The sequence below is a fragment of the Cucurbita pepo genome, chromosome 12, assembly GCF_057944985.1.
Source record: "Cucurbita pepo subsp. pepo isolate OVF chromosome 12, ASM5794498v1, whole genome shotgun sequence".
Classification (NCBI taxonomy): domain Eukaryota; kingdom Viridiplantae; phylum Streptophyta; class Magnoliopsida; order Cucurbitales; family Cucurbitaceae; genus Cucurbita; species Cucurbita pepo.
The window spans coordinates 673,179-698,809 of NC_141809.1; the positions used below are offsets into that span (position 1 = coordinate 673,179).

General features: G+C 35.6%; 3 protein-coding genes and 1 non-coding gene across 5 annotated transcripts; 2 read left to right on the forward strand and 2 right to left on the reverse strand.

Annotated features, from left to right (window-relative positions):
• Positions 1-215: 215 nt before the first annotated feature.
• On the reverse strand, positions 216-6,806 carry LOC111807078 (uncharacterized). Of its 2 annotated transcripts, none has more exons than XR_002816904.2 (15): positions 6,389-6,806; positions 5,750-5,908; positions 5,544-5,660; positions 5,351-5,435; positions 5,144-5,252; positions 5,003-5,070; positions 4,375-4,500; positions 3,359-4,296; positions 2,915-3,118; positions 2,755-2,815; positions 2,304-2,417; positions 1,879-1,992; positions 1,707-1,796; positions 1,430-1,523; positions 216-562 (listed from the first exon to the last, which is right to left on the reverse strand). XR_002816904.2 is itself a non-coding variant. In XM_023692655.2 (15 exons), exons 1-14 carry the CDS (start codon positions 6,502-6,504, stop codon positions 1,497-1,499), a joined length of 2,328 nt encoding a protein of 775 aa, XP_023548423.2. In that variant the 5' UTR covers positions 6,505-6,806; the 3' UTR covers positions 216-562; positions 1,456-1,496. The 2 variants fall into 2 exon arrangements, 1 of the variants encoding a protein (XP_023548423.2); XM_023692655.2 differs by having other exon boundaries at positions 1,456-1,523.
• Positions 6,807-10,102: 3,296 nt separating this feature from the next.
• Positions 10,103-13,842, forward strand: LOC111807732 (beta-amylase 1, chloroplastic). Its single transcript, XM_023693591.2, has 4 exons — positions 10,103-10,669; positions 11,996-12,206; positions 12,582-12,692; positions 12,790-13,842. The coding sequence occupies exons 1-4, from the start codon at positions 10,128-10,130 to the stop codon at positions 13,582-13,584; spliced, it is 1,659 nt and encodes a 552-aa protein (XP_023549359.2). The 5' UTR covers positions 10,103-10,127; the 3' UTR covers positions 13,585-13,842.
• Positions 13,843-14,638: 796 nt separating this feature from the next.
• Positions 14,639-24,754, reverse strand: BLI (protein BLISTER). Its single transcript, XM_023692334.2, has 13 exons — positions 24,217-24,754; positions 22,318-23,038; positions 21,603-22,204; positions 20,327-20,446; positions 20,008-20,073; positions 19,179-19,289; positions 18,564-18,640; positions 17,675-17,742; positions 16,458-16,568; positions 16,178-16,359; positions 15,668-15,736; positions 15,412-15,570; positions 14,639-15,215 (listed from the first exon to the last, which is right to left on the reverse strand). The coding sequence occupies exons 1-13, from the start codon at positions 24,292-24,294 to the stop codon at positions 15,135-15,137; spliced, it is 2,445 nt and encodes an 814-aa protein (XP_023548102.2). The 5' UTR covers positions 24,295-24,754; the 3' UTR covers positions 14,639-15,134.
• Positions 24,755-25,479: 725 nt separating this feature from the next.
• On the forward strand, positions 25,480-25,553 carry TRNAV-CAC (transfer RNA valine (anticodon CAC)). The gene has a single exon. It is a non-coding gene; the product is annotated as a tRNA-Val (tRNA).
• The last annotated feature ends 78 nt before the right edge of the window (positions 25,554-25,631 follow it).

A 25,631-nucleotide genomic window follows, 5' to 3' on the forward strand; every position in this document is an offset into this window, starting at 1 on the left:
TATGAAGTAATATGCAGTTTCTAAACATAAAATTTCAGACATTTTTTAAGACAAAAAATTCAAAGACTAGATTTCCACCTCCTAAGTCATCAAGTGGTTAAGTTCTTGGGTGGAGTGACCTTTAGAACTGAACGTAGAAAGAAATTCTTGAGGTGGGGCTGTGACAAGAAACCACCATGGCTTTGCTGTATCCTGCAATCTTCCATGCAAAATCATGACAAAAACAAATTACACTTCATCATGTCCACCAATTCAATTCAAACGTCTGGGAATTTTAGGCAAACAAAGCACATACAATAAACTCGACCTTCACTTTTTTTTTTTTTTTTTCTTTTTTTTATATCTCATCTGTATATGTAATTCCAGGTAAAGATCAAATCATCTAAGCACCAGAGCAGTTTTAAAATTACAAACAGAAAAATACAAGCTTGTACAACAATGGTGCGCCATACTGAATTTTAGACATGCCTCTCTATGAGGGAATTTCCAGTAATACTCGGTGGATTAATCTGTTCGCCTTTGCTCCGAGGCTACTTGAAAAGCACACGCAAGCACGTCCACCCTGAATCACAGTTTAGACGTTAGGATTTACAAGTTTGGAGCTAACCCCAAGCCGAAACATATAATAATTGTAGTTTCAGGGAATCTATTGGGGATTTTGGCAGAGTCGAGCATGTACCAACCGAACGAATTATTTGAACTACCCAAAAATTTGCAATTAATTTATAGATGTAAGAAAATGGGAAATAGAAGATAAACAAAGGCTTCTTGAATATCGTTCACGGTGCTTAAACCATTTGGAATCATGTCCCAAATGCAGACCTTAGTACTTGGGGGGACTCCCATGAAAGGTTCGAGTTTTTTATCGGTTGAGTCCAGGAACTAGAATTAGATACTGAGATCAGAATGTTCTCGAAAGTCTATGAGCAAACGTATGGATCGGAGAGTTTCAGGCCTCTCTAGTAGCCTGAATTGTACAGCTGAGAATAAAGTTAATAACTCTTAGTAAATTAGTTTGTGAGTAGTAGCTAAAGGGTTGACTCAAAACATATGGTATCGATTACGAGGAAGCCCTTATTTACCCCACCTAGTCACCGTTGAGCTTGTGCACAAGAAGTTTATAGCGGGTTCAGAGAAAGGTAAGAGTTGGCAATGCATGTATGGGAGAATTTGAGGAACCTCTAATAATAGCCCGAGTTATACGAAGGTAAGGTGTTAGATACCTGACGATGATATACGCAATTTTTTAATAACGGAATATTCCATATGAACTCACTTTCTTTAGTTTGGGAGCTATCTCATGATATAACCTATAATTCATAACGAAGAAGGCTATATGTTTAATATGTTATGTTCGATCCTAACCGAAAGAAGTGATATTAACCAAAATAGATATGAAAAGTATGGTGAATAATAAGAAAAAAAAAACCTTGAGAATGTGAAAGAGACACGAACCGGTCAAGCTGCGCTGAATCTCATGTTGTGATTGACAATTACTAGCATTCTAAGGCATATGTCGGAACCTACAATCGAAAAAAATAAGAGAAACAAAACAAGTTACGACTTACTAGTCTTCTAAGATTATTACACACAGTAACTATATAGTGATCTGCCAGTAACTGAACTCGCCACTAAAAAGTAACATTTCAATGCAGAGAGGCTATGCTGGTACCAAGTACATAATATGTTATGGTAATATGTTCTACCTCAAGCATGTTTTCATCAAGAAAACCACCATATGTTGAATGATTAAAGGCTTGAGAACTATCATATTGAAGGATTCTCAACTTCCCCTCCTGTGTGGACAGCCATAATAATTGTATTAAAAAGGATTAAATAAATAAATAATCAATCTATAAAAAATATTTAGCAGCTGACCTTGGTCCCGTAGACAACACCGCCTCCCACCGAGGGATGAAAACAAGCCACATTTACCTCGTCCTCGGCACTCGGAAGAACTCTCACAAGTTCCATGTCAGAAACTCTGTAAACCTAAGTTGTCAAAGCCAACTTCAGTCAGTTAAGACGAACATTAAATGAACATAAAAAGTCCATATATGCTAAATATTATATATCGCATAATAAAACTATCTTAACCGTGTCGGGATTATCATATCTTAACTGGTGAAAATGGCCTTTGGAACAGTGCATTTTTCATCAGAGCTAAAGAAATATAATACATCTCTTCACTTTGTACACATGATTAAAATAAAATCTAGATCAACAATATGTGGGGCGGGTGATTCGAATATCTGACATTTCGGTCCAAGTTACCTCAATTAAACAAAAGAAATGAACTTTACCTCAAGTATAGTGTATATGGGCACAGTTGTCTCTCCATCTACAACAACACTTTTAAGAAGTGAACTATGGCGACGGCCGTAAGCAAGTAATAGATGTTCTGATGTGGGAGAGAACTGCAATTATTGCAAGTAGAAGCTTCAGTAAACTCAGTAAGTACAACTTATTGCCTCATTTTCACGATGAAAAAATTGGAGCTTTAGGGAAAGAAAGAATAAAAAAGGCCACAAAGAAGCAAGGCCCACTCGATATGGAGAATACGAAGGAAACAAAACAAGAAAGGAAAATCACAGAAAAGAGGCTAATGGGTTGACACAACTAGTTTCTTTGGAGGTTTTCAATTTTATACAAAGCTAAGCCCTCATTTAGATGAATCAAAGAATATACGTTTAAGGTGCACACTCATGATCGTTTAAGGTGCTTGAAGAAAAACAGTCCTTATCATTTACAAACCTGTATAGATGTTAGACAATGAGCAGCTCTTATTGCTCGAGATGCTAGTATCATACCAAACCTATATAAAGAAAACAAGGGTGAGAGATAAATTTAAGTTATAAAAAGGAAAGATATCAAGCCATCTTCAATCATAATGTGAATTGTGAAGAAAGATTACGTTGCCTCCTCCAGAGAGTATATTCGAAGCTCGTACATGACCTGCTGAGCCGAAACTGGGTGTCGTGTAGGTGATGTTGCAGCACCAGTTGCATCATTATTAGCATGGCTTTGGAATCCAGGATCAGCTTCCATATGTGGCAACATACATGCCACACATGCTGCCAAAAATCTCCCACAAGGTGAAAAATGGGCACCCATTTCACTGCAACATGATTGACGGATAAATGTAGAAGGTTAGCGAGACAAGAAACCAAGAATGGATCAAAATAAATTATTCGCAACATTCCATAATGAAAATCTCCCAAACAAGGCGCGTCTATATATTAAAACTAGTGGGAAGATACGGCCATCAGGATTCCAACTCCACAGTTATAGAAGTGTAGAAGTAAAATAGTGAGTTAAAAAACAGATTGATATTGCATGAGACTGCAGAAGAGCATACCTACAAAGAACGGCATGCGGAATGATTAACCGACATCTTTCATCATCCAGTGGAGCACAAGGATTTTTAACATCATGTGACCATATCCTGAGTTTCACAGTACAAGGTAACTCAGCAGCTGCTACTGCTGCCAAAGAGGCAGCAAGCTCAGACTGAATTCTACTGACAATAGGTTGTGGATCACTTTCATCAGGAATTGAGGTACTCATACTAGCACCTTCATCTGACCCACTTACAGGCACGGGCACACGAGAACGTAAAGAACGATTTCTTGAACCAGATCTCCTACCTCTGCTTTGGCTAACACTGCTAGGAATTAACGAAGTAAGTGGAGCATGAATTCCTCCTATATCAGATGCTGCAGAAGAATGTTCACGAACATCATCATTGTGTGGCCGAAGAGCAGGTTGACTAGCTTGACTTTGGCCAATTAACCACCCTTGCAAGAAAGGAAGTTCCCAAGGGTCATTAAAAGGAAAATTTTGATTATTCCTCACTTCGTTCTGCACTTCCATATTCTCTGAAGCATCCACCGCAGTTTCTGAAACTTCTGTTTCCATTTCATTCGAGTAAGGATTGGTTCCAGTTTCTTCTGGAACTGGTGATGAGCTATTAGGATCAATGGGTGACAACACAAGTTCATACTGTCCTGACGGTGTTGAATATGTTAAAAGCCGTACTGAAGCAGACGGATCAACTCTTTGTAATCTCCCTGCACCAGGTTCTGCTTCTGTTCGATGCATCGACATTCTCCTATTTTCTTTAGAAAATGAAGGCCATATCAACAGAGGAAAGGACATCAAAGGTAGGCCATCCACCAAACTAGAACGATCAGAAGATTGTGCATCGGCAAAATATACGGTAGGAGGTGGATATTGCACATATCCAGGAGATGTTGCTAATGTTATGGCAGATTCTGATGTATCAAGATCATTGACCTTCAGAACAGGTTAAGTAGAAAAATTAGGATGAGTGATTGAAATGAGGCAAATTTAAAGGCCATAAAAATAACATACCTCAGCAGTTAAAAGGAATTGGGCTGCATGTGGGTGAAAATGCACCGCACGCAACGATCGCCGTGTCCTTAAAACAATGGTTGGTGAGGGTGTCTCCCCTCTTTTGTTGTAGTGCCAAATGTAAAGCTGCATAAAATTTAAGATCAAGGTTGTAAATTAGAATACACTTACTTGGGTGGTTTGAAGTTCCTTTTTCGACATGTTAGGCTTTTCAAATTGTCAGACACATTGTAATAATGAAAATTATCGAGAAGTCCTTCTCCATCTGCCTTTTTGCAAGGAGAGGATTTAGTGGCAGGCGGGAATTTGTGTTCTGTTATGGGGTTTGCGGGGCGGGATGAATAATAGAACTTTTGGAGGGTTGGAAAGGGATCCTGGCGACGTTTGATCCTTGGTTAGATTTAATGTTTCTCTTCGGATGTTAGTGACTACTTTTTGTAAGTATTCATTCGGTCTCATTTTACTTGCTTGGAGCCCCTTCCTTCAGGTGAAATTGTTTTGTGGGCTTGATTTTTTTATATGCCCTTTTATTCTCAAAAAAGCTTGGTTCTTTATGGGAAAAAAAAAATGCAAAAACAAAGAATGCACTTACTGATTGATATATCTAATTTCCCATTTAAAACCTCACCTTATGACCCGATGCCACAGCAAGAAGCTCTCCTTGGGCATGGAAAGCTATGGATGCAATGGGACGATCTGCATAGGGGGAGAACAATGTTGAGCAATTACACATATAAGGCTATACAAAAAAGTTGGAGAAGGAAATTACAGAAATCACGAGAGCCAATGCATTCTGCCGTGTTTGCATCCCAGAGTCGAACATCATAATCCAAACTTCCACTAGCAAGAATTTCAGGGCGCAGTGGATGGAATCTGACCTGAAAGATTACCGGAAGATGAATAGAAGATTCGAGCAACTTGAGTCACACACAAAGATTTTTATCAACAAAGAGAGAGAGAGAGCTTTCACGCTTACCACCCAAGGGGTTCTCCGATGACCACTCAGCACCTTTAAGCAGGTCCCAGTTTGGCAATCAATGATTTTTACAGTATGATCCCCACTGCAGGCACGAAAACAAAAATAGTAAAGGAACGTCTCACTAAATTAAATTAAAATCGAGCTTCATCACATCACCATAGCAAAAAGAAAACAGGAATCGGCAACTCACTGTGTAGAAGCAAGCGTTCTCCCATCAGGGCTGAATGCTGCTGCAATTGTTGACCTTGGAGGAGGCAAAAGAGGACAATATTTAGCTGAAAGATGGCGTAGTGATTCAGCCTCAACCCTGACAAGATTCCAAGTTTAATACCGCATCCCAGGTAGGCAAAATATACTTCATTATGTTCAGATGCATTATGAGAACAAAATAACTACCATGAGATAAGTCCCTGCTTAGCATCTCTAGCTGCTTCACATCTCGGCCCAACCGAATCACATTGGCGGTCATGAGAATCTCCCCAAAATCTCCTTGATGCACATTTCGTTCGAGGAGAAACCTCCCTCTGGGCTAAAAGTTGAAAAACATTACTGACTCTGTAAAAGTGAGATAAAAGTTACTGTGTAAGATGAATTAGCTTGCAAAAACCAAGAACTCTAAATATTAAATGAACTATATGAATCTAAACTACACCAGTAGAATTAACTATTTACAAGCAGTAATGTTCCGTGTCCCCATGATGATAATCGTAACACTAACAACCATCACAATTAACTATTTACAAGCAATCATGGCTGCTCCCTCCCCTCCACTGACCCGCAAACGCAATGGCAACGATTCCATGCCAACATACCAGTACAGTAAAACAAGAAACTAAAATGAACAAATATATATAAACATTTTCCAAGTTAACTATCAGGCTCGGAGAAACGCATTAAAATCTCAGAAATTGAGACCCAAATTTCAAGAAATCTTGTCGAAATTAAGATCTTCACACGACATAAGAAAGACGGCAATCATCTACATAACCGAAATACGAATATCGCATGAAATAATCGTTCCAGTCGCATCCTCACCTTTGCCTGCTCGAGGGGTAAGCCGGACCAGGCTGAGAAATGCGAGGCGGCAGCGGTGGGGTCGATGTGGAAGGAGAATTAGAATCGTCAAAAGCCCCAAATGAAGCTCTCATCATTTACCAAAGAAAACGTCATGCTCCAAAATTCTCCGACATTTCGATCGGAAAAGAAGAAATTGCGAGGGAATTAATCCCAATTCAAAGTGAAATGGGAAAGGGACGGTGTTGTATTAATTTAGAAGCAATGATCGCCGGAGAAGACGGTGAAATTCAGGCGAGGAGGAGCTTCAAACTGGCTAGAAAAGATCTCCGGCAAGAAGACGAAGAAGAAGAAGAGGGCATTCTTGTGAAAAGGAAAACCTAGACGAACAAGAAACGAAACAGAGATCGAAGACAACACCTCCTCTGAAAATCAAAATGTTTTTGGACATATATGTTCCCCTTTTTTCTTTTTCTTTTATTATTATTTTTTTTATTTCTTTTAATTTTAAATCTTTTTTTCACATTATTTTTTTTTAATCTCATTTAAAATTTTGAAATTCTAATTTTTATTTTAATTTATCCCTATTATTTCCTGTTAATTTTTTAATTAAATATTTTAAACACATAATTTTGTTTTTAATTATGCCTAAATAAAAACATAAACAATAATTTAAAACACCCATTTGTTAAACTAACAATATTATAATAATTATTATTTTTAAAATTATAAACCCTCTTTAAACGATTCCCGTACATGGAAAAACCTTATTTCTTAGTTTCTATTTGCCACACCGATCGGGTATGGCGTAAATGATCTATACTCGTAATGATCCCCATTCTTATCTCGTACGGAATACTCGTACTAAAAATTAGAATTAAGGATTCCTCGATCTGATGCCCTTCAGAATCAAATATACATCCGGATTTACGACTAAATTGATTTAATTATTAATTAGGTGTATAAATAGTTTTTTTTTTCAAATAATATATTTTTGAAAAATGTGTATTTTATGCTCCAAAAAAATTGGAAGGGCCCATATTAGCAAAATTTGGCCCAAATATTAAAAGCTGTCACGGGTTGGCGGTATTGGACGCTAAATGGGCCGGGCCGAAAACACGGCCCAAAGTGTCTACTACCACATTATGTCATATTTATACATAAATTTAAATTTAGGAATCAATCATAAAAATGGGTTAAAATTATAAATATATTTTTTAAAATTTTGAAAATAGGAAAAAAAAAAATAAGCAAAGTGGAAAACCCGAAAACACCCCTCTCAATTGATCGAAATAATGTGTAAGTAATTGGTTGGGTGACTGATCTGAAATTTTGAATGGGTTGAATTAATGACCTGATTAACTTAACTCAGTCTTCTATTTTCGAGTTGGGTTCATTTGAGTTGAATTAAATTTTTTTTTTAATTATTTAAAAAAATTATATTTATTTATATGTTTATATTGGGTTAATAATTAAAATGTAAATCGATTTAAATTCTTCGATTCTCAAAAAATTCAATCCAACCTAAAAAGAAAAAAACTGGATTGAGCAGTCGAGTTGATTAGATCGTCAAATTACCTAAATTTATTTAAATTATTCTTAAATTATTGTTTCTTTAAATATTTGTATTTGGAAATAAAAGGAAAGTCTTGGATTGGACGTTAGCTTTTTTATGCCCTTACGGTACGTTACATTTTTCCACTTACACCTTTATTTATTTATTTTTAATTTTTTAATAAGATATTAATTCTCGTCAATACATGGTTCAATTCGTCATGGGAGAAGTTTCCACACCTTTGTTATAAGGAATGTTTCGTTTTTTTCTCTAACTGATGTAAGATCTCACAATAAACTCCCCTTAGGAAACAACGTCTTCGTTGGCACACTGTTTGATGTCTACTTCTAATACCATTTGTAACAGTCCATACCCACCGCTAACAGATGTTGTCCACTTTGTCCCCCTACCTATCTCTCATCAACCTCACAGTTTTAAAATGCGTCTACTAGAGAGAGGTTTTCAATAAAATATAATAAAATGTAAAATATAGGATTAAAATGTAATTTTAATAAATAATTAAAAAAAAAAAAAAGAAAAAAAAAAAGGGGTTAGTTGGGCATGAGATGAGGACAGGGCACCATAATTGAAGCGGAGCCTTTGAATCTTCCACGCAATGCATTTTGGACACTCATGACGTGTCATGATCCCGCCTTACGTGGCGCTACCTCCCTCCCGCGTTTCACCAGCCATACGATCTCCATAACGACATATCGAAAGACAGAAACCGAACTCCCCGACCCTCACCAACCAACTTTTCCTCTCCACATGTCGTTTAGTTTGTGGCTTTCTAAAGGGGTTTTAGACCTCTTAGTTAAATTATGTATGTATGTGTATACCCCTCGAACCACTTTTTCCCGAGAACAGATTCAATAAAGACGGGGTGGAGCTTGTAACTCAGAGGACTAGAACATGTAGCTACGAACCACAGAGTTCGACAAGATACTTTCTTAACTAGAATGCATCAACAAAACTGACGTTCTATATGGATTATCGAGTCCCATTATTTCAATTTTCATCTAACATTTTTTTAAAAAAACTTACTCTAACGATACAAACGTTTATGAAATATGGTTGATAATTTTGTTTATATTATTTGAATAGCAAAGTACGTGTAGGGGTATTTTTGTCATTTGGCTATCTAAAGACATAATAAGACAATATGAGAATAACCTTATTAGTTATATAACTAAGGAAAAGAAAAACAAAAAGAAAATGTTACTAATTCTCAATCTATTTATTTATGTAATTATTGTAATAAAACGTAATTTGAATTCTTAGCTAAATAAAAAAAAAAAAAAAAAATCACGCAATTTTTTAAAAAATTAGAGATTTATTAAATTTTAAAAATAAAAAAACTCGAATAATTATTAAATGGGTTGGAGAAATTAAAAAAAAAAAAAAAAAAAAAAAAAAAAAAAATCTATTCCAACCCGACCACGTGGCATGAACAATAATTGACATCCAGCTCATCGCATAGGTGGATTAGACTCCAATGGTCAGTTTTGATGCCAACTCTGCCAATGATCAAACCACGTAGGCCCTCATCTCTAATTTGGCCAAATTGTTGAACAAAAGAGATCGCCAACTTAATACACCTCCACTCCACACAAAATCAATCTTTTATCTCCCTTTAAATTACACCCTAATTACTATTAAACGTCCTAACAATCACGTACCAACAAAAATTACGATTTTACCCTTTAAAGTACACCCTAATTACTATTAAACGTCCTAACAATCACGAAACAACAAAAATTACGATTTTACCCCTTAAATTTAACAATTTTTCAAAAATTTATAATAGGTCCTTAAACTTTAAATAATATTATATTTATACGGAACTAATTAAATAGAAAATAAAAAATTAAGAAGCTTATTAAACTCAATAATGAAAGTGAAATATAACTAATTTACTATAAAAGTAATATAATTATTGAGTTTTATTCCATTTATATTTCCCTTATGCCAAACACTACCCAAATATTTAAATATTTTATTTGAATTAAACAAGACCAGGAGTATTAGGGAAAATAAATAAATAAATAATTGAAAACTCCACGTGTACTACACGTGGCCCAATTGTAAGGAAGACAAAAAAATATGGTTGTTTCGCAGTCCGTTTGAAACCTCTATAAATAACGCCGTTACTAATTCAATTTCAAATTCGATTAAAAACAAGAAGAAGAAGAAAATTCGTAAAAAATGGCGCTCAGATCAATGAATCAGATCGGTACTCTGTTTACGGCGGCGAAATGCAACGATCATTCACTTCGAGCGATGGTTCCGGTGAGTACGGCGGCGGTGAGGACGGTCCCAGCGGTGGGGATTTTGCGATCTAGGGTTCAGAATCGCGAAAGAGAGGAGGTGATGATTTCATCGTTTGACAGATTCCGGCGGAGTTTGGCGGTGTCGTGTAGAGCTTCGACGGCGGCTGAGGAGGCGGAGAAGGGAGGGGAAAGGAGAGGAGTGGCGGTGTTTGTGATGATGCCGTTGGACTGTGTGACGATGGAGAATAAGGTGAAGAAGAGGAAGGCGATGGAGGTGAGTTTTCAGGCGATGAAAGGGGCGGGAGTTGAGGGGGTTATGGTGGACGTGTGGTGGGGATTGGTGGAGAAGGAGAGGCCCGGCGAGTACAACTTCGGCGGTTATGAGGAGTTTTTTGCTATGGCGGCGAAATACGGCCTCAAAGTTCAGGCCGTCATGTCGTTCCATCAATGCGGCGGGAACGTCGGCGATTCTTGCACGTAACTACTTCCGCCTCCCATTAATTTGTTTTTGTTTAATTTTAAACGGTAATTAAAGAATCTTAGCCACCGAAATTTGCTTGATTAATTTTTAAATTAAAAAAATAAAAATTTATAAACTTTTAAAAATCTGAAATTTACTTTTTAGTTTTAATTACTTTTAAAAACCTGAAATATTTAATAAATTTATAAACTTTTAATTTTATATTTAAATTTTAGTTTCAAATATTATTAAAAACTTCTCATACATATTTATATTAATTTAGAAAAAATCAACATTATAATTATTTATATTAATTTAAAGAAAATCTAGGTTAGGCAACGACTCTCCACCAATTGAGAGTATTCTTTGTTTTATAAACCCATGATCAATCCCTAGGGGATCATCCAACGCCGATGTGGAACTTTTATCCTCCAACACCTCCCCCGAACAAAGTACACCTCCCCCGAACAAAGTATTCTTTGTTTTATAAACCCATGATCAATCCCTAGGGGATCATCCAACGCCGATGTGGGACTTTTATCCTCCAACACCTCCCCCGAACAAAGTACACCTCCCCCGAACAAAGTACACCTCCCCCGAACAAAGTACACCTCCCCCGAACAAAGTACACCTCCCCCGAACAAAGTACACCTCCCCCGAACAAAGTACACCTCCCCCGAACAAAGTACACCTCCCCCGAACAAAGTACACCTCCCCCGAACAAAGTACACCTCCCCCGAACAAAGTACACCTCCCCTTAATCGAACCTTTGACTCCTGGAGTCTTAGTCATTTTTTACTAAACATTATAGAATTTATAATTTGACAAATTATTGAATATTATTGAATGGTGTTATATAAAACTTATTTTATTAAATTTTTTTTAATATTTTCATTGAAGGTAAAAATTGAAATTAATAAGTTTTATTTCAGGCAAAATTTTATTTTATTAATATTAATTTTTTCATGGAAGGTAAAAATTGGAATATTTATTCAAATACAATCTAATTTAATAAAATTGTAATAAAATTGAAAGTTTTTTACTCTAAATTAATAGGAAAAAATTGTAAATAATTTAAAAAAATAAAAAAAATTAAATTAGTTAATTCATGAATTCAGATAAAATTATTTAATAATTAGTTAGGTAAAATTTATTTTTACGGAGAACTTTATTTTATTGGAGTTCTTGATAATTTCAAAATTATCAAAATTTCAACTGAAAATAAAAAATTAAAATTTTTATTTAAGCGGTTTATTAATACAATAAAAATAAATAATCAGTTAAAAGATATTATTGAAAATTTTGTGATGTGTTGTGACGATCAAATTCCATAAAATCTGTAGAATTCCATTACCGAGATGGGTGGTGGAGGAGATGGAGAAGGATCCGGAGCTTGCATACACAGATCAATGGGGAAGAAGGAACTTCGAATACTTATCTCTCGGATGCGATGATCTTCCTGTCTTGAAGGGCCGAACTCCTGTTCAATGCTACGCCGATTTCATGCGCGCCTTCAAACAAAACTTCGATCACCTTCTCGGCAACACCATTGTCGTAAGTTTCTGCAAATCTTTTGATTCTTTCCTAGCAAATCCTTAGGTTTTAGCGTTTCATCCTTCTCCAGTGGCTATCGATTCCAAGTCTTTTGTTATCATCTGAATTTAGGGCAGGTTGCTAGTGATTTTTAAATGAAGTAGTGGTTGAATCATTCAAAATCGATTTTGATAGATAGTCTAAAAATAGCTTAGAAACATGTTTGAGAACGATTTTGATGAACCTTGAATCACTCCCGAACGGTTCTTTAATCTATGGAGCATAATAGTTGGACTGATGATTAGCGATGATTATGCAATATTCTCTGTTTCATAGAATTGTTTTTTTGAAAATGTGAAATTGATGATGGTTTTTTTGTTTCCATTTCTGATAAAGGAAATCCAAGTTGGAATGGGACCAGCGGGAGAGCTTCGTTATCCATCATATCCAGAACAAAATGGCACATGGAGATTCCCCGGCATTGGAGCCTTTCAATGTTTTGATAAAGTATTCAAAACCTCCATTTCCTCTGTTTCATCACACACATATATATTTAGTTTGTTCTGAAGCTAATCTGCATATTTATTCCTCAATCTCATTACAGTACATGCTCAGTAGCTTAAATGCTGCAGCCAATGCCGCAGGGAAACCCGAATGGGGCTCGACAGGACCGACCGATGCAGGTCATTATAACAACTGGCCAGAAGACACCCGGTTCTTCAAGAAAGAAGGTGGAGGTTGGAACTCCTCTTATGGTGAATTCTTCCTCTCCTGGTACTCCCTAATCCTCCTTGATCATGGGGATACCATACTTTCACATGCTTCCTCAATCTTCAAACCTTCAAGTGTGAAAATCTCGGCGAAGATCGCAGGCATCCATTGGCATTACGGGACTCGGTCTCATGCCCCGGAACTCACTGCAGGTTACTACAACACACGGTACCACGACGGTTACATACCAATCGCGCAAATGTTGGCTCGGCATGGTGCAATCTTCAACTTCACTTGTATAGAAATGCATAACCATGAGCAGCCTCAGAATGCACTATGTGCTCCTGAGAATCTCGTAAGACAAGTCAGCTTGGCAACTCAAAAGGCTCAAGTTCTGCTTGCCGGGGAGAACGCATTGCCACGATACGACGAGCGTGCACACGATCAAATCGTGAGGGCGTCGTTGTTGGAAGGCGATAGAGAGATGTGTGCATTCACATACTTGAGGATGAATCCTCAGTTGTTTGAAGAAGACAATTGGAGAAGGTTTGTGGGATTTGTGCAGAAGATGAAAGGAGGGAAGAACAGCCATAGAAGTTGGGAAGACAAGAAGAAGAAGGAGCAGCAGCAAGTTGAAAAGGTAGTGCCTAATCTACAGAGTGAGAGTAATTTGGTCCAAAGAGTTTAGTTTTAATAGCACAGGTTTTAGTTTCCCACTGCATAGAAACATTAGGAGGGCCCCTTTGTGGAAATTATAGAAGGAAGAAAGTAGGCCTTGTTATTTAGTGTGTGATAGTTGCCCATATAGCCAATTTGGTAAGAAAATAATGGCAAATTTATTCATCAACATATTTAGAATGCTCCAAGTCTTTGGAATTTGAATACAAATTATTTGCTTGTTCTTGTAAATGCACTTTTTAATTTATAATTTCTTTTGCGCCTCTCATTTTCGTGTAATATTTGTTCAATCATGTAGTCTTCTTTTGATCGGATATCACGTGCCCCTCAACTATTTAGATCAATATCGAAATCTATTCTTAATTGCTGAAATAGATCATGGATGAGGCGGTTGTTCTTGTAGCTTTGTTTCTTCCCCTATTAAAATGCCTTCCTCTTACTCTTCTTCTAATTGTGACTATCACATGGGATTCAAATATGTTCTTTGATCCCTTTAAGAAAATAATATGGTATGTTCTTTGATCCCTTTAAGAAAATAATATGGTTGTTGATCGAGTTAAACTTGACGAAATCCCAATGTTGGTAGCTTCTCCTCTCTAATTTGCTTACTACTTTCTTCTATTCCTTTCTTCCACTATTTTTATAACTCTCACTTCTTAAACACTATTTTTATAACTCTCACTTCTTAAACTTTTCTTAAACTTGACTTGATGTTCCATTGATAGTATGTTTTTGATTTTACAATATTTGAGTCTTGAAGTTTACCAAGAAGATCGAAAATATAACAGTTCAAGTCTACCGCTAGCAGATATCTCTCCCTAACAAACGTGATTTAAAACCTTGAGAGGAAGCCTAAAAGGAAAAACCCCTAAAAAGAAAAACCCAAAGAGGAGTTGAGTTGTTACAGAAAATAGCCCTTATAATGATTCGAGAGGTTGAGTTAATCGTTCTCAATAGAGAAAATGCTTTAAATACTAAAAAGGTGTATTATACTCGTAAGTTTGAGTATTAGCGTCTCACGTACACAGCATGTATTAACCTCTGTAATGTCAAACTTTAGAGTATAACGAAATAATGTGATAATTTCATCATTGGGCTCAAAACTCAATCCCTTCAAGGTTCTCATGATGATTACATAAGCAATGGAAGTAAGAGTACAGATGTGCAGAACAACAATCAATAAGTACAACTGAAAAGCCTGTTAATACTAATTACTTCATTTCCTGTCTAAGTATCAAACAGCAATCCCATCAAAATTTGTGTAAGTCAAGAAAAAGGTGAAGCAATTGATGGAACCAGATGCTTTCACTTCCCTTTTTCTCTTCACATCTTCCTTGAGGAAATAACAATTTGGATTGGATTCCCTAAGGCTATCAAAGGCCTCGAAAGGTCGAGGTTAGCCTGCTTCTTTGATATAAAAAAAGAATAACGAACCATGCGTTCGACTCGAAATGTACAGCTTATAATCTCCAATGTATTACCTAGCAACTTGAAGAAAAGAACAATGGAAGCAAAGCTTCAAACATTGACCTTCCATTGACAACTCGACCGCCCCGCATCTTAAAGAAGTTTGCTGGTCCTTCGGCGTGATGGACCGCCAGGAAAGAGCTTCATAATCCATCCCAAGACTCTTTCAACCACCTAAGAATGAGAAGATTTATATGCCTGATCGAACTAATTCCATATTCATTTGCTAAACTAAAAGGAAAGGTAAATGATCAACACAAGCTCTAAACTAGCAGTATTCATTTGTACTTAATCCCCCCAGCCTAAACACACATACACACGCACACAGGACACATGGCAGTAAGCAAGGGTTAATGAAAGATGATAATACCTCGTCGCCTTCATCTGCAAGTAAAATATCTTCATCATGCACGGTGCGAGAATCATGTTGCCTCGCTGGAACAATCTCACCAGCCATACTTTGAGCAGTCAAAAGCTCTAATCTTTGAGTTTGTGTTTCCAGTTTCCTAGACAATTCTTTGTTCAACTCCTTCATGAAGGAAAAAAAAAAAGCAAAGTTGGTTGATTGTGCAATAAATAAAAGAACTGATAGTGTGTACAATATTCAGATTGGACAGAAAAGTTACCCTCAACTTAGAACTGCTAGCCAACTCAGATGCCAAAGCTTGTGTTAATTCATCTTTCTCTACAGCTAACTGCAAATAAATAAAATCCATCATCACAAGTCAATAATATTGGATATATTAAATAACTTATTCATAAGAGACAAACCGTCATATCATTAAGAGAAAAGATAGCAAAAAGAGGGCTATGACATCTCCTATGAGGGCGACAAAAAGGATGCACGATTGGCCTAACGATACTTTTTTCGTGAAAATTTCAAACTACTTTCTTTTAGTGGCTGAATCTTAATCGAAACCTAAATGTATGACAATCGAGAACAAGACCTAAAAGAATTGAAACAATAATCACACTAAAGAGGGAAAGCAAAAAAAAAAAAAAAAAAAAAAAAAAAAAAAAAAGACAACTTCACAGAGAATTCTTGAATCTTGAAACTAGACATAATTGATATTTATTTATTCTTTTTTTCTTGTTTATAACAAGAAAAAGATTCATATTAATTTACCGATGGGTACCTCAGCTATTAGAGCATTGATGTTTTGAATCATCCTCATATGATCTGGAGGAATATTGACCGCTGAAACTTCAGCAGTGGCATTTTCCAGCAGCATGAGAGTTCCAGAGGTATCATCTTCAGTAAGAGATTCTCCATCTTTTACTTCATGTTTAGAAGTACTTGGAGCAGTATCTGTATTTACTGCATAAATTTAACAATGAATACAAAAGTGAATGGAAAATTACTTGGTCATAATCTCATCTTAAGAAAAGGGATGGGAGAAAGGGAGCTCTCTTCACCTAAATCTTCCGTAGATGTCGCGATATCTTTTTTATTTTTAGGATTGCTAATATCAATGGACTTTTCACTTGCAGAAGCTTTGCGTAACTTAGACTGCAACAACTTCTTCTCTGTTAAAAGGAAAGGGATGAAACGAAAGAAAATTATGATATTGTTTAGGAGATGGAAGCCAAAAGGGTCTTAAAGAAGTGTACCAAATAAGGACATCATTACTTCAGAGCAATCATAATAGGAGGAAAACTGCTAAAGTATAATACAGAAGCAGCAAATAAAAAAATGGTCGATCTACTTGTTATCATTTCTAAAAAATACAAAATAAGCAGGGGATTAGTTTCAAGAACCATTACAGTTCCATTTAATTTGATTCATAAAAGAAAAATGTACTGGGGAAGGGGAAATTGTCCTCCTTGAAAGCTATGAATTTGTAATAGCCTAAGTCCACCGCTAGCAGATATTGTCCTCTTTGGGCTTTCCCTTTCGGGCTTCACCTCTAAGTTTTTAAAACGCGTCTGCTAGGGAGAGGTTTCCACATCCTTATAAAGAATGCTGTTCTCCTCCCCAACCGATGTGGGATCTCACAGAATCTGTCCGGGATTGAACATTTTGAAAAATCTGGGATGTTTATGGGAATGTGACACTCGGGTATTATATATTTGAGAATCCAGGGGTTACTATTCTCACGACCATCCACCATCCTCAATTAACAAATAACCAAAATGTATACTGCAAAGCAATCATCTAATTTCTCTTTATACTTTCTTGCATTCACTTGGCCATGCACTTATGGTAAATTAGAGAATTATAAGAAAATAAATAGAAAACATAGTAAAGCATTCAAATTAGCCTATTAAAATTTAAAATATTACTTTTACAACAATCCTCAAATAAGACCTTCTTTGTCACAAAGCCTATAACATATCAACCATGTATCAGTGACTTTTCGCATACTCATAAACTACAATACCGACTACACTTAAGGAATACCACCCTAGTTTTAACGTTCACCATTGACTTGAAATCTGCCAGATTGCGTTCTTATAGCTAAGAAACGATATTCTTAATTAGATTATGTTTACAAAAAACACATAACCATAACCTTTTATATTCTAAATAAAAGCACAAGTCTAATAATAACCATTACCTCTGACGACCCACATTAAGGGATGGGGAAAATTCATATTATCGGACTAATTTAAATTCAAACCATTATGTTTACCTTCCTGAAGAGCATCAATAGTTGATTGAAAATCATGACGTTCTCTCTCCATGCTAGATATTTTCTTCCTGCAAGTTCCAATAAAATTATAATTTAAACTCCAGTTAGTAAAAACAGCTCAAAGCAAGAAGGTATAATTGGATGCGAACCTCTACAATGGATAACTTTTCATTCATTGATTAAATGAGAAGTACAAATAAGGAAAACCAAAAAAAACACTCCCCAAGCGCTATGGAGAATACAATATATTACTCCAAAAGAGGTATTACTAATTACAGGTGAAGAGTAATTAAAAAGGCTAGGGGAAAGACATACAAAGTTGAAGTGGAAAATTAAACAAAGTTGAAGTGGAAAATTAAACAAAACCCAATTTCCTTTCATTATTTGAAAAAAAAAAAAAAAAAAAAAAAAAAAAACTATCATTTCATTCTAACCACAACCCTCGGAGTACAAACTTGAAGCACTCATGCATAAAATAAAATCTGCTTTCAACAGAAGCTTTGACCACAGCAGGACTGATAAATTCTCCCTTACATATGTATGAAGCACCAACGATATTACCGTCACTTTTGTTTTCCTTTTTCTTTTTGTTTGTGGGTGCTTTTGGTTGGTGAGGCTTTTTCCATTGTAGCCTATTCTTGTAATTCTCTCTCTCATACTTGTAATGAAGTGGTCTTTTTTGTCCCAAAAAAAAAAACATAACAAAACATTTTAAACAGATGCAATGCTTAGCCTAGTCATTTCAAAAAACTTGATCCATGAGTAGCCAGCCACTTATAAAACTAACCAAACTAAGACATAACCATGTCTACACATAAGGGATTTAAAGCAGTGATCGGTTTAAGAACCAGAGGTTATTTGTTAACAGCCACAGTATAAGATGACGTACTTGTACGAAGAGATTTCAGCTTCTAAGTTCTCCAATTGCCTCTCCAGCTTTAACTCATTAGACCTTAGTCTTAAGGCCTATATAAATAAATGGGAAGCATAATTTAGAAATCATAAATCGTCCACACAAGATGCAAGTAGGACTCCAACTCCAATCCCCATGATGGAAGGGTCGATGTCATACTTTCCATATGGAAGAGAACAATATAATAATATGTTAAATTCCTCAATTAGTTCCAAACAGAAACATATATATATATATATATATATATATATTCAGTCAAGTGAAGAGAAAATATACAGGCAGTTATTTATTTATTTTTTTTTTATCAATGTACAAAATATGTCTTTGAAAAAAGACAAAATATTTTTGCATTGGGAAAAAGAAACTTAGCAGGTACATTTTTACAAGATAATCATTTTATTTCAATATGAAGAAAAAAGAAAAGAAAGAAATAGCAACGTTCACCGAATAATCTATGTTTGTCAAGATCAAAACTACAAAGGAAAGCTAGAGCCTAATCACCTAGCTACAAAAACAAGTTAGGCAGTCCAAAAGAACAACTAGAAAACATTGTACTGGATTGATGGCCTTTGGAGAGCCACAATTTATTACCTTCTCTTCAAGACCAATTACTTCAGAAGCTATCAGCTTGGCACGTTCATCAGCTGCATTACACTCCAGTTGTACATTTGCATACTCAAGTTTGATAGATTCCAGTTCAACCTGTGGAATCGAAGGAGTTACACACACATACATATATATTGACACGATAATAGGGAAAAACTTTACATTTCAGAAACACATCTATAATATTTCAAAATTATCTGGTTATGGAGCATTGTTGCATCAAAAAGGACTTAGAACGTGAAATCTTCAAGTCCTCAAATTAATGAAAATATCCAGGTGTGAGAATGACATCTGACACAAACTATAACAGGAAGTTTATCAAACATCACACATAATGAAACTAAGGAAAGGTAAAAGAAATTCTATTTCACTAAGAAAACTCCAAAAGGAGTCGAAGGCAACTCATAAAGTCTCTAGACGAAACAGTTCCTCGAATTTATCAGGACAAAATTATTATAAATTATTTCAATCCCAATACTTAATCATGAGTTGAATCTAGAATATGAAACATGATCAAGTCCATTAAGAAGATAGAACTAGATTAGAAACTATTGATTAAAGATTGTATCCAGCCTAGACTGAATATCTGTCCATACTCTTGTACCAAAACTCATTCTTAAACAAATTTCTTACGCGCACACACTTCATGGTCCATTGTAGGAATGAAAACCAGAGTAATAAAGAAGCTGAGAAAGAAAATCAAAGTAACATTCACTGCGGAGGCTAATAACCGCATTCCAATTTGGAAAAATTGATCTTTGGTGAAACCTAACAAAAAGGAAGAAATTAACAGAGGCATAAGAAAAAGACTAACCATCTGGGTCTTCATTTCCTCCTGTAACATCTCCATATCCGATTTTAGTTGGTTGACAACACTTCTCTGAAGAATTACCAAAAGAAAAACGAAAATGGAAATAAAAGAGTTCAATCCAAAGCCATATACATTGAACACATGTTAGCAAAATAGTCACATTCGATGAAACTAGAAATGTCCAAATGATAAAAGTCCCAGATTATTACTTTGTCAGGTCTCAGACCAGGAAAATACAGAACAGTAAACCACGAACAAAAATGTTTGATCATCATACACGCGATAGAATTATATAATACACAAGAAGAATCTATAAACCAACCTGATTATTATAACTATCAGTAAGAGATGAATTTTCAGCAGCTAAGGACTCTGCTAAAGCCCTTGAAGCATCCAAAGCTCTTTGTAACGAGAATTTCTCTTGTGTCAAATCTTCAATATGCTGACCAGGAAGAAAGTTGAAGACCATAAAAATGTCAATGGAATTTAATCTTCACGAGAAAAAGAAAATGCAAAGAAAGCTCACATTGTCAAAATGTCAAATTAGAAGACGAGAAAGACATTTCCTAAGAAGCACAAAAAGGTATGAAGTTCATCATTTATTCAAACAAAATCAACTCTTTGCTAAAATCTTCATTCTATATAGCTCATGGAGTCCAATAAATTGCAATAATAACATCTCACCTTCTGCCATCTATTATGTAATATTTTGTAAATATGAACACTTTATAAGCTTCTGCAAAATTTAAATGATTCTTTTTTCCTTTTATGTATTGGGCCAAGGGTGAATAATATAAATCATGTTATATATATAAGGAAGTCAATTATAAAATTCAACAACAAAGAATTCTTGGAACGTAATTTTCAAAATCAATCGAACTACCAGTAGGACAGTAATATGACTAGACATGCACGATGACTCATCTTAGGATGACATGAACTTAGTAATTTCACGTAATCAATATGGCTCATCTTAGGAAAATTTTCTCCATGTGAAGGCGTGCAACAACTCAAACTTGACATTCTCAAGTTTATGTAACTCGCTCGGAACAGGTTTCACCAGTTTTTGGTAATTTCACATAATCAATGAAATTGTTTGTTACAATAATAATGATTAAGAGTGAGAGATGCTACTCAAGTTTATGTAACTCGCTCGGAACAGGTTTCACCAGTTTTTGGTAATTTCATATAATCAATGAAATTGTTTGTTACAATAATAATGATTAAGAGTGAGAGATGCTACTCAAGTTTACATAAACATCAGAAATAACTGATTCTAAACATGAAAACCAATGGGGGGAAAACCTTAGTACTCCAAGATGTATAGTAGACTAAATGTAAAGTATAACTGCATAATTTCTCTCATTGACTTTTCAAGTTGGAAACACTGTAGAAAGGGTTCGGACTCAACCCATCTCCATTCCAATTGCAACTACAGGAACACACTAAATTATCTTTTAAGTTTTTTATGAACGACTCAAATAAAACATTGAAAAGAAAACTACATGATCCTTCCTAGCAAAGAGGACATTATGGTAGCTTTACATATTGGATGGACCAATTCCAAATTCAATGACCAACACCAAATATAGAAGTACCTGTTCCAGAGCAGCAAAATCTTCATTTTGTTTGGATGAAAAGAGCTCGTGTTTCCTCTCCATAGTATTATCCTCTATTGGCTGGTTCACCTCCTTAACAGGAAAAACTGAAGGAGGAAATGAATTGCTATATGGCACTGGAGTGTTTTGTGAGGCAAAATCTGAGGATGTTCCCACTTTTTTCATATCAATTAGTGGCTTCTGAAGATTTAATGATTCTGAGCCATCAGATTCATCTGTTCTAAACCCATCAGATATTCTGGATCCCTTATCATGTTCAACATGTCCAAGAAAACTCCCTGAAGGAACCTTGGGTACAGTAATAGAATCAAGAAACGATGGGCGAGATCTCCTAAAACTGTTTTCAGATGATGCAGTGTATGGTTGTTCAAAGTTGAAGGGGCCTCTAATATCAGTAATCAAGCCAGCAGATTCAGAGGACTGCACATATACAGGCTTGATTCTAGTTAAATCAGTCACATCAGTGGGCTTTCGTTGCTCAAGAACAGACGTCTGTTTGTCAATCAATTCAAAAATTTTGTTCACATTTTCCCCAACTTCATCGGAACTATATCCTTTTCTAGTTGTACTATTAAAGAGGCCTATAGAACATACAAAACAATATGTTAGCACCAATCCTCTCAAGACAGAACAGGGAAGAGAATAAGAAAAAAAATCATATCATAACAAGATATGAAAATCCAGAGAACACTACCATCATAAGATGACGAGAAAGAATGTTCACTAGCCAAAATATTGTTACTACTGGAATCTGTATCTTGTAAATTGCCAGCAGTATTCTGTGGAGAAGTATTTGCAGAAAATTTATGCAAAGAGCCAGAGCTCTTAATTATAGAATTCTCTCGACCATCTCTTCTGTAGAGTAGTCCATCCACCCCATGCTGTGCAGATTGACTAGAAATGCTATCGATCCCTTCATTAGCTTGTGGGTTTATGCCAAATGCGCTCCCAAATGGAGTTCTATCCTGGGATCCACTGATTACTCCAGAGTCGTTATTTATTTCTGATATTTCATTTCTACTATAATCATCTGTGGTTCCAGCGAGTCTCGAACCTTTGAGTGTCTTAATTTCTTGACTGTTTGACGGTTGTTTCACTGGATACACAGAGAAACCTCCATCAACATTTCTTGTAGATGGATAGCGTGCACGACTTTCATTCAAAGCATTTTGATCAATATTCTGAGAAAAGTTATCTGCATGTCTGACATCTTTGACTAGAGCAGAAGATGATTCAACAGCAGATCTGCCTGTTCCGTTTGTTGTCGTAGCTCCATCAGAATCTGTAATTCGTTGAGCATGTTCAGATTCTAAAGGCTTCTTCTCCTGGGAACCACCATCTGAAATGTGATTTTGGATTGGTGGTGCAGCTTTCTTAACTCGCTCTGCTGCCTTTTTCTTTCTGAACTCCTCTAACTGCATGAAAAAGGAAGTAATCAAATTTTCACGTACAAAAGGAATCAACGAAGTGATTATGAAAGGGCACAAGGAAGAACATCCAATGATAAATTATGTTTTTTTTTTTAAAGGAAAAAAGGGGGTCTTAATGACAAAGCCTTGTGCAGACACACAGGAACAACCAATTTAGTGAGAGAAAGTGAAAGTCATTAGGAGTAATATATCAAACCATCTAAATGCATCTAAAGTATGAGCATCAGGAAGTTTACTATAAAAGCACAGGGCACATGTAACCAAGTGTCCAAGTAAAAGGTTCATCAAACTCATATCAACGACAAAACCTTAGTGTAACTGCACAACTCACAACTTCACTAATTGGAGGTTTTATGTGTGAATTCCTTTAGCTAGAGACCTTTCCACCTGCTTTGAGATGTAGTTCTCTTCGTTCCACTTAGTGAAAAGTCTATCGCTATTCATAAACGAAGCGTCTAGATAAAAACGCTTAGGAAATGTGCTTAAAGCAATCAAACATGCATTCAAATCGTCTGAGAAAGTAACAATACTCCAAATGTAATGCTGAACAAGCACCAGAAGGTGGGTCAATCTCCTATCATAGGTGCAATTGATATCAACCCCACAGCTTAAAACATTTGGTCAAAAGTGCGAGCATAAACAAGTTATAGCCAGATACTTGGCATAGGAAAACATAGGCATTTACGTTTTTCCCCTTCCACTCGAAAAACCTCACCCTTTTGACCATAAGAAGCTCTTTGTGCAGGTTGATAAGTCCAACTTACAATCTTCGTTCAAACCTCAAGTCCAAAGTTATAAACAATATATATAGCTCGAAAAATTACAGCATCCTTAAATCCATGGCTTGTCATAAGTCAGCTTATCAACCTCCATGAAATCATTCATCCAAAGCATTGAGTACAAACATTTTCTAATGAATATAACAGGTATCAGTTCCATGAATGTGAAAATTGAAACCAACGACTTCCCTAGCAGCTCGATCGTGGTCAATTAATCCCAACTCAACCAGCATATTGCATACAGAGTCTCGACATTAATAACCGACACTTCGATATAAAAACGTACAAAGCTACATGCTCAGAAAACATCCAATCCAAATTGAAGATTTGAATTACATTCAAGAGAGAGAGAGAGAGAGAGAGAGAGAGAAGAAAAATCCTTACCCGACGCTTGCCTGCTTCCAAATGCTCTAATTTACGAGTCGAGGCCATCGAATTGGGCAAAACCTGAGCCGAAGCCATCAAAACAACGACCCCCAGCTCAAGAAGACAAACACAAACAAACCCAAAATCCTCATGGTGACACCATTTCCAGGTACAAAAACACAACCCCACAAAACGAACCAAACAAATCAGCCCCGGCTAAATACAATGAATCTAAACCAAACACTGCGAGACTAAAGTAGCAGAAAAACAACCGAAATTGATGATAGCTGTCGGGAAATTGATGGGAAAACCACAGAAAATGAAGAATTGTGAATTGGGGAAGAGGAAAACCAAAAGGGGGCAGATTCCGATCGGATCGGACACGAGGAGATCTGTGGGAAAAATGAACAACAATCTGGCAGATCTCCTCTGCTAACTTCGTTCCCCCGTGTATGCGTTTGTAGATTGTTCCCCCAGAGAAAAATTTTGCGGATTTTGCTCTTGTAATTTCGGTGGGGCGTCAAAAAAAAAAAAATCCGCTACCCGCCGTGAGCCTGTCAACGGTGGTTCCCAAAAATATAATATATGGAAGCGTCAAACGTGTGTTTCATTCTGATTGGGTAGTTCGCGGCGGGTAAAATGTTTGGATTAATTAACTATTTATCTAATTGTTAAAAAAATTGTTATAAATTTTCTACTTTTTATCTTTCAAAAATATTCCTTAAACTTAAAAAAATAAAATAATTTTTTTAAAAAAATATTCTTATAATTAATTTTAAACAGAAATCGTCCGTACTTTAATACAAAAATATTCTTAATTTTTTTAAAAATGTTTTAAAAAAACATCTTAGCATTTAAAATTTCATTAGTTTTTTTTTTTTTTTTTTTTTTTTATAAAAAAAATACTCTTACTATTATGGTTATTATATGAAAATAACTATATGTAGCCAAATTAGTTAATTTTTTTTAATTAGAAAATGCCAATTTAAAAATAAATTTTCGAATATTTAAATTTTCAATATTATAAATTTAGTTTTTAAACTTTCAAAATTAACAAATATATTTGACACGAAATTTTATGATTTGATTGCAAATAAAATTCTAATTTATACCGAATCAATCAATTATTTTTATTATAAAAAAAAATCTTAGAATTTAAATACATAAATGAGTGTTTAAAGATGGGATTATAATTAAATGTTGTTCACCTTTTAAGTTAGCAATTTATTCGAAAGTAGTTTTAAGTTGAAATTCTTATCGTTTAAGGCACGGAACAACAAAGTCTGGGTGGTGTAGTTGGTTATCACGCTAGTCTCACACACTAGAGGTCCCCGGTTCGAACCCGGGCTCAGACATCTTTTTTAGAGTTTACATTTGATATTTATTTTAGAGTTTACTTATCATTTTACATTCATATCAAAATGTAATATTTT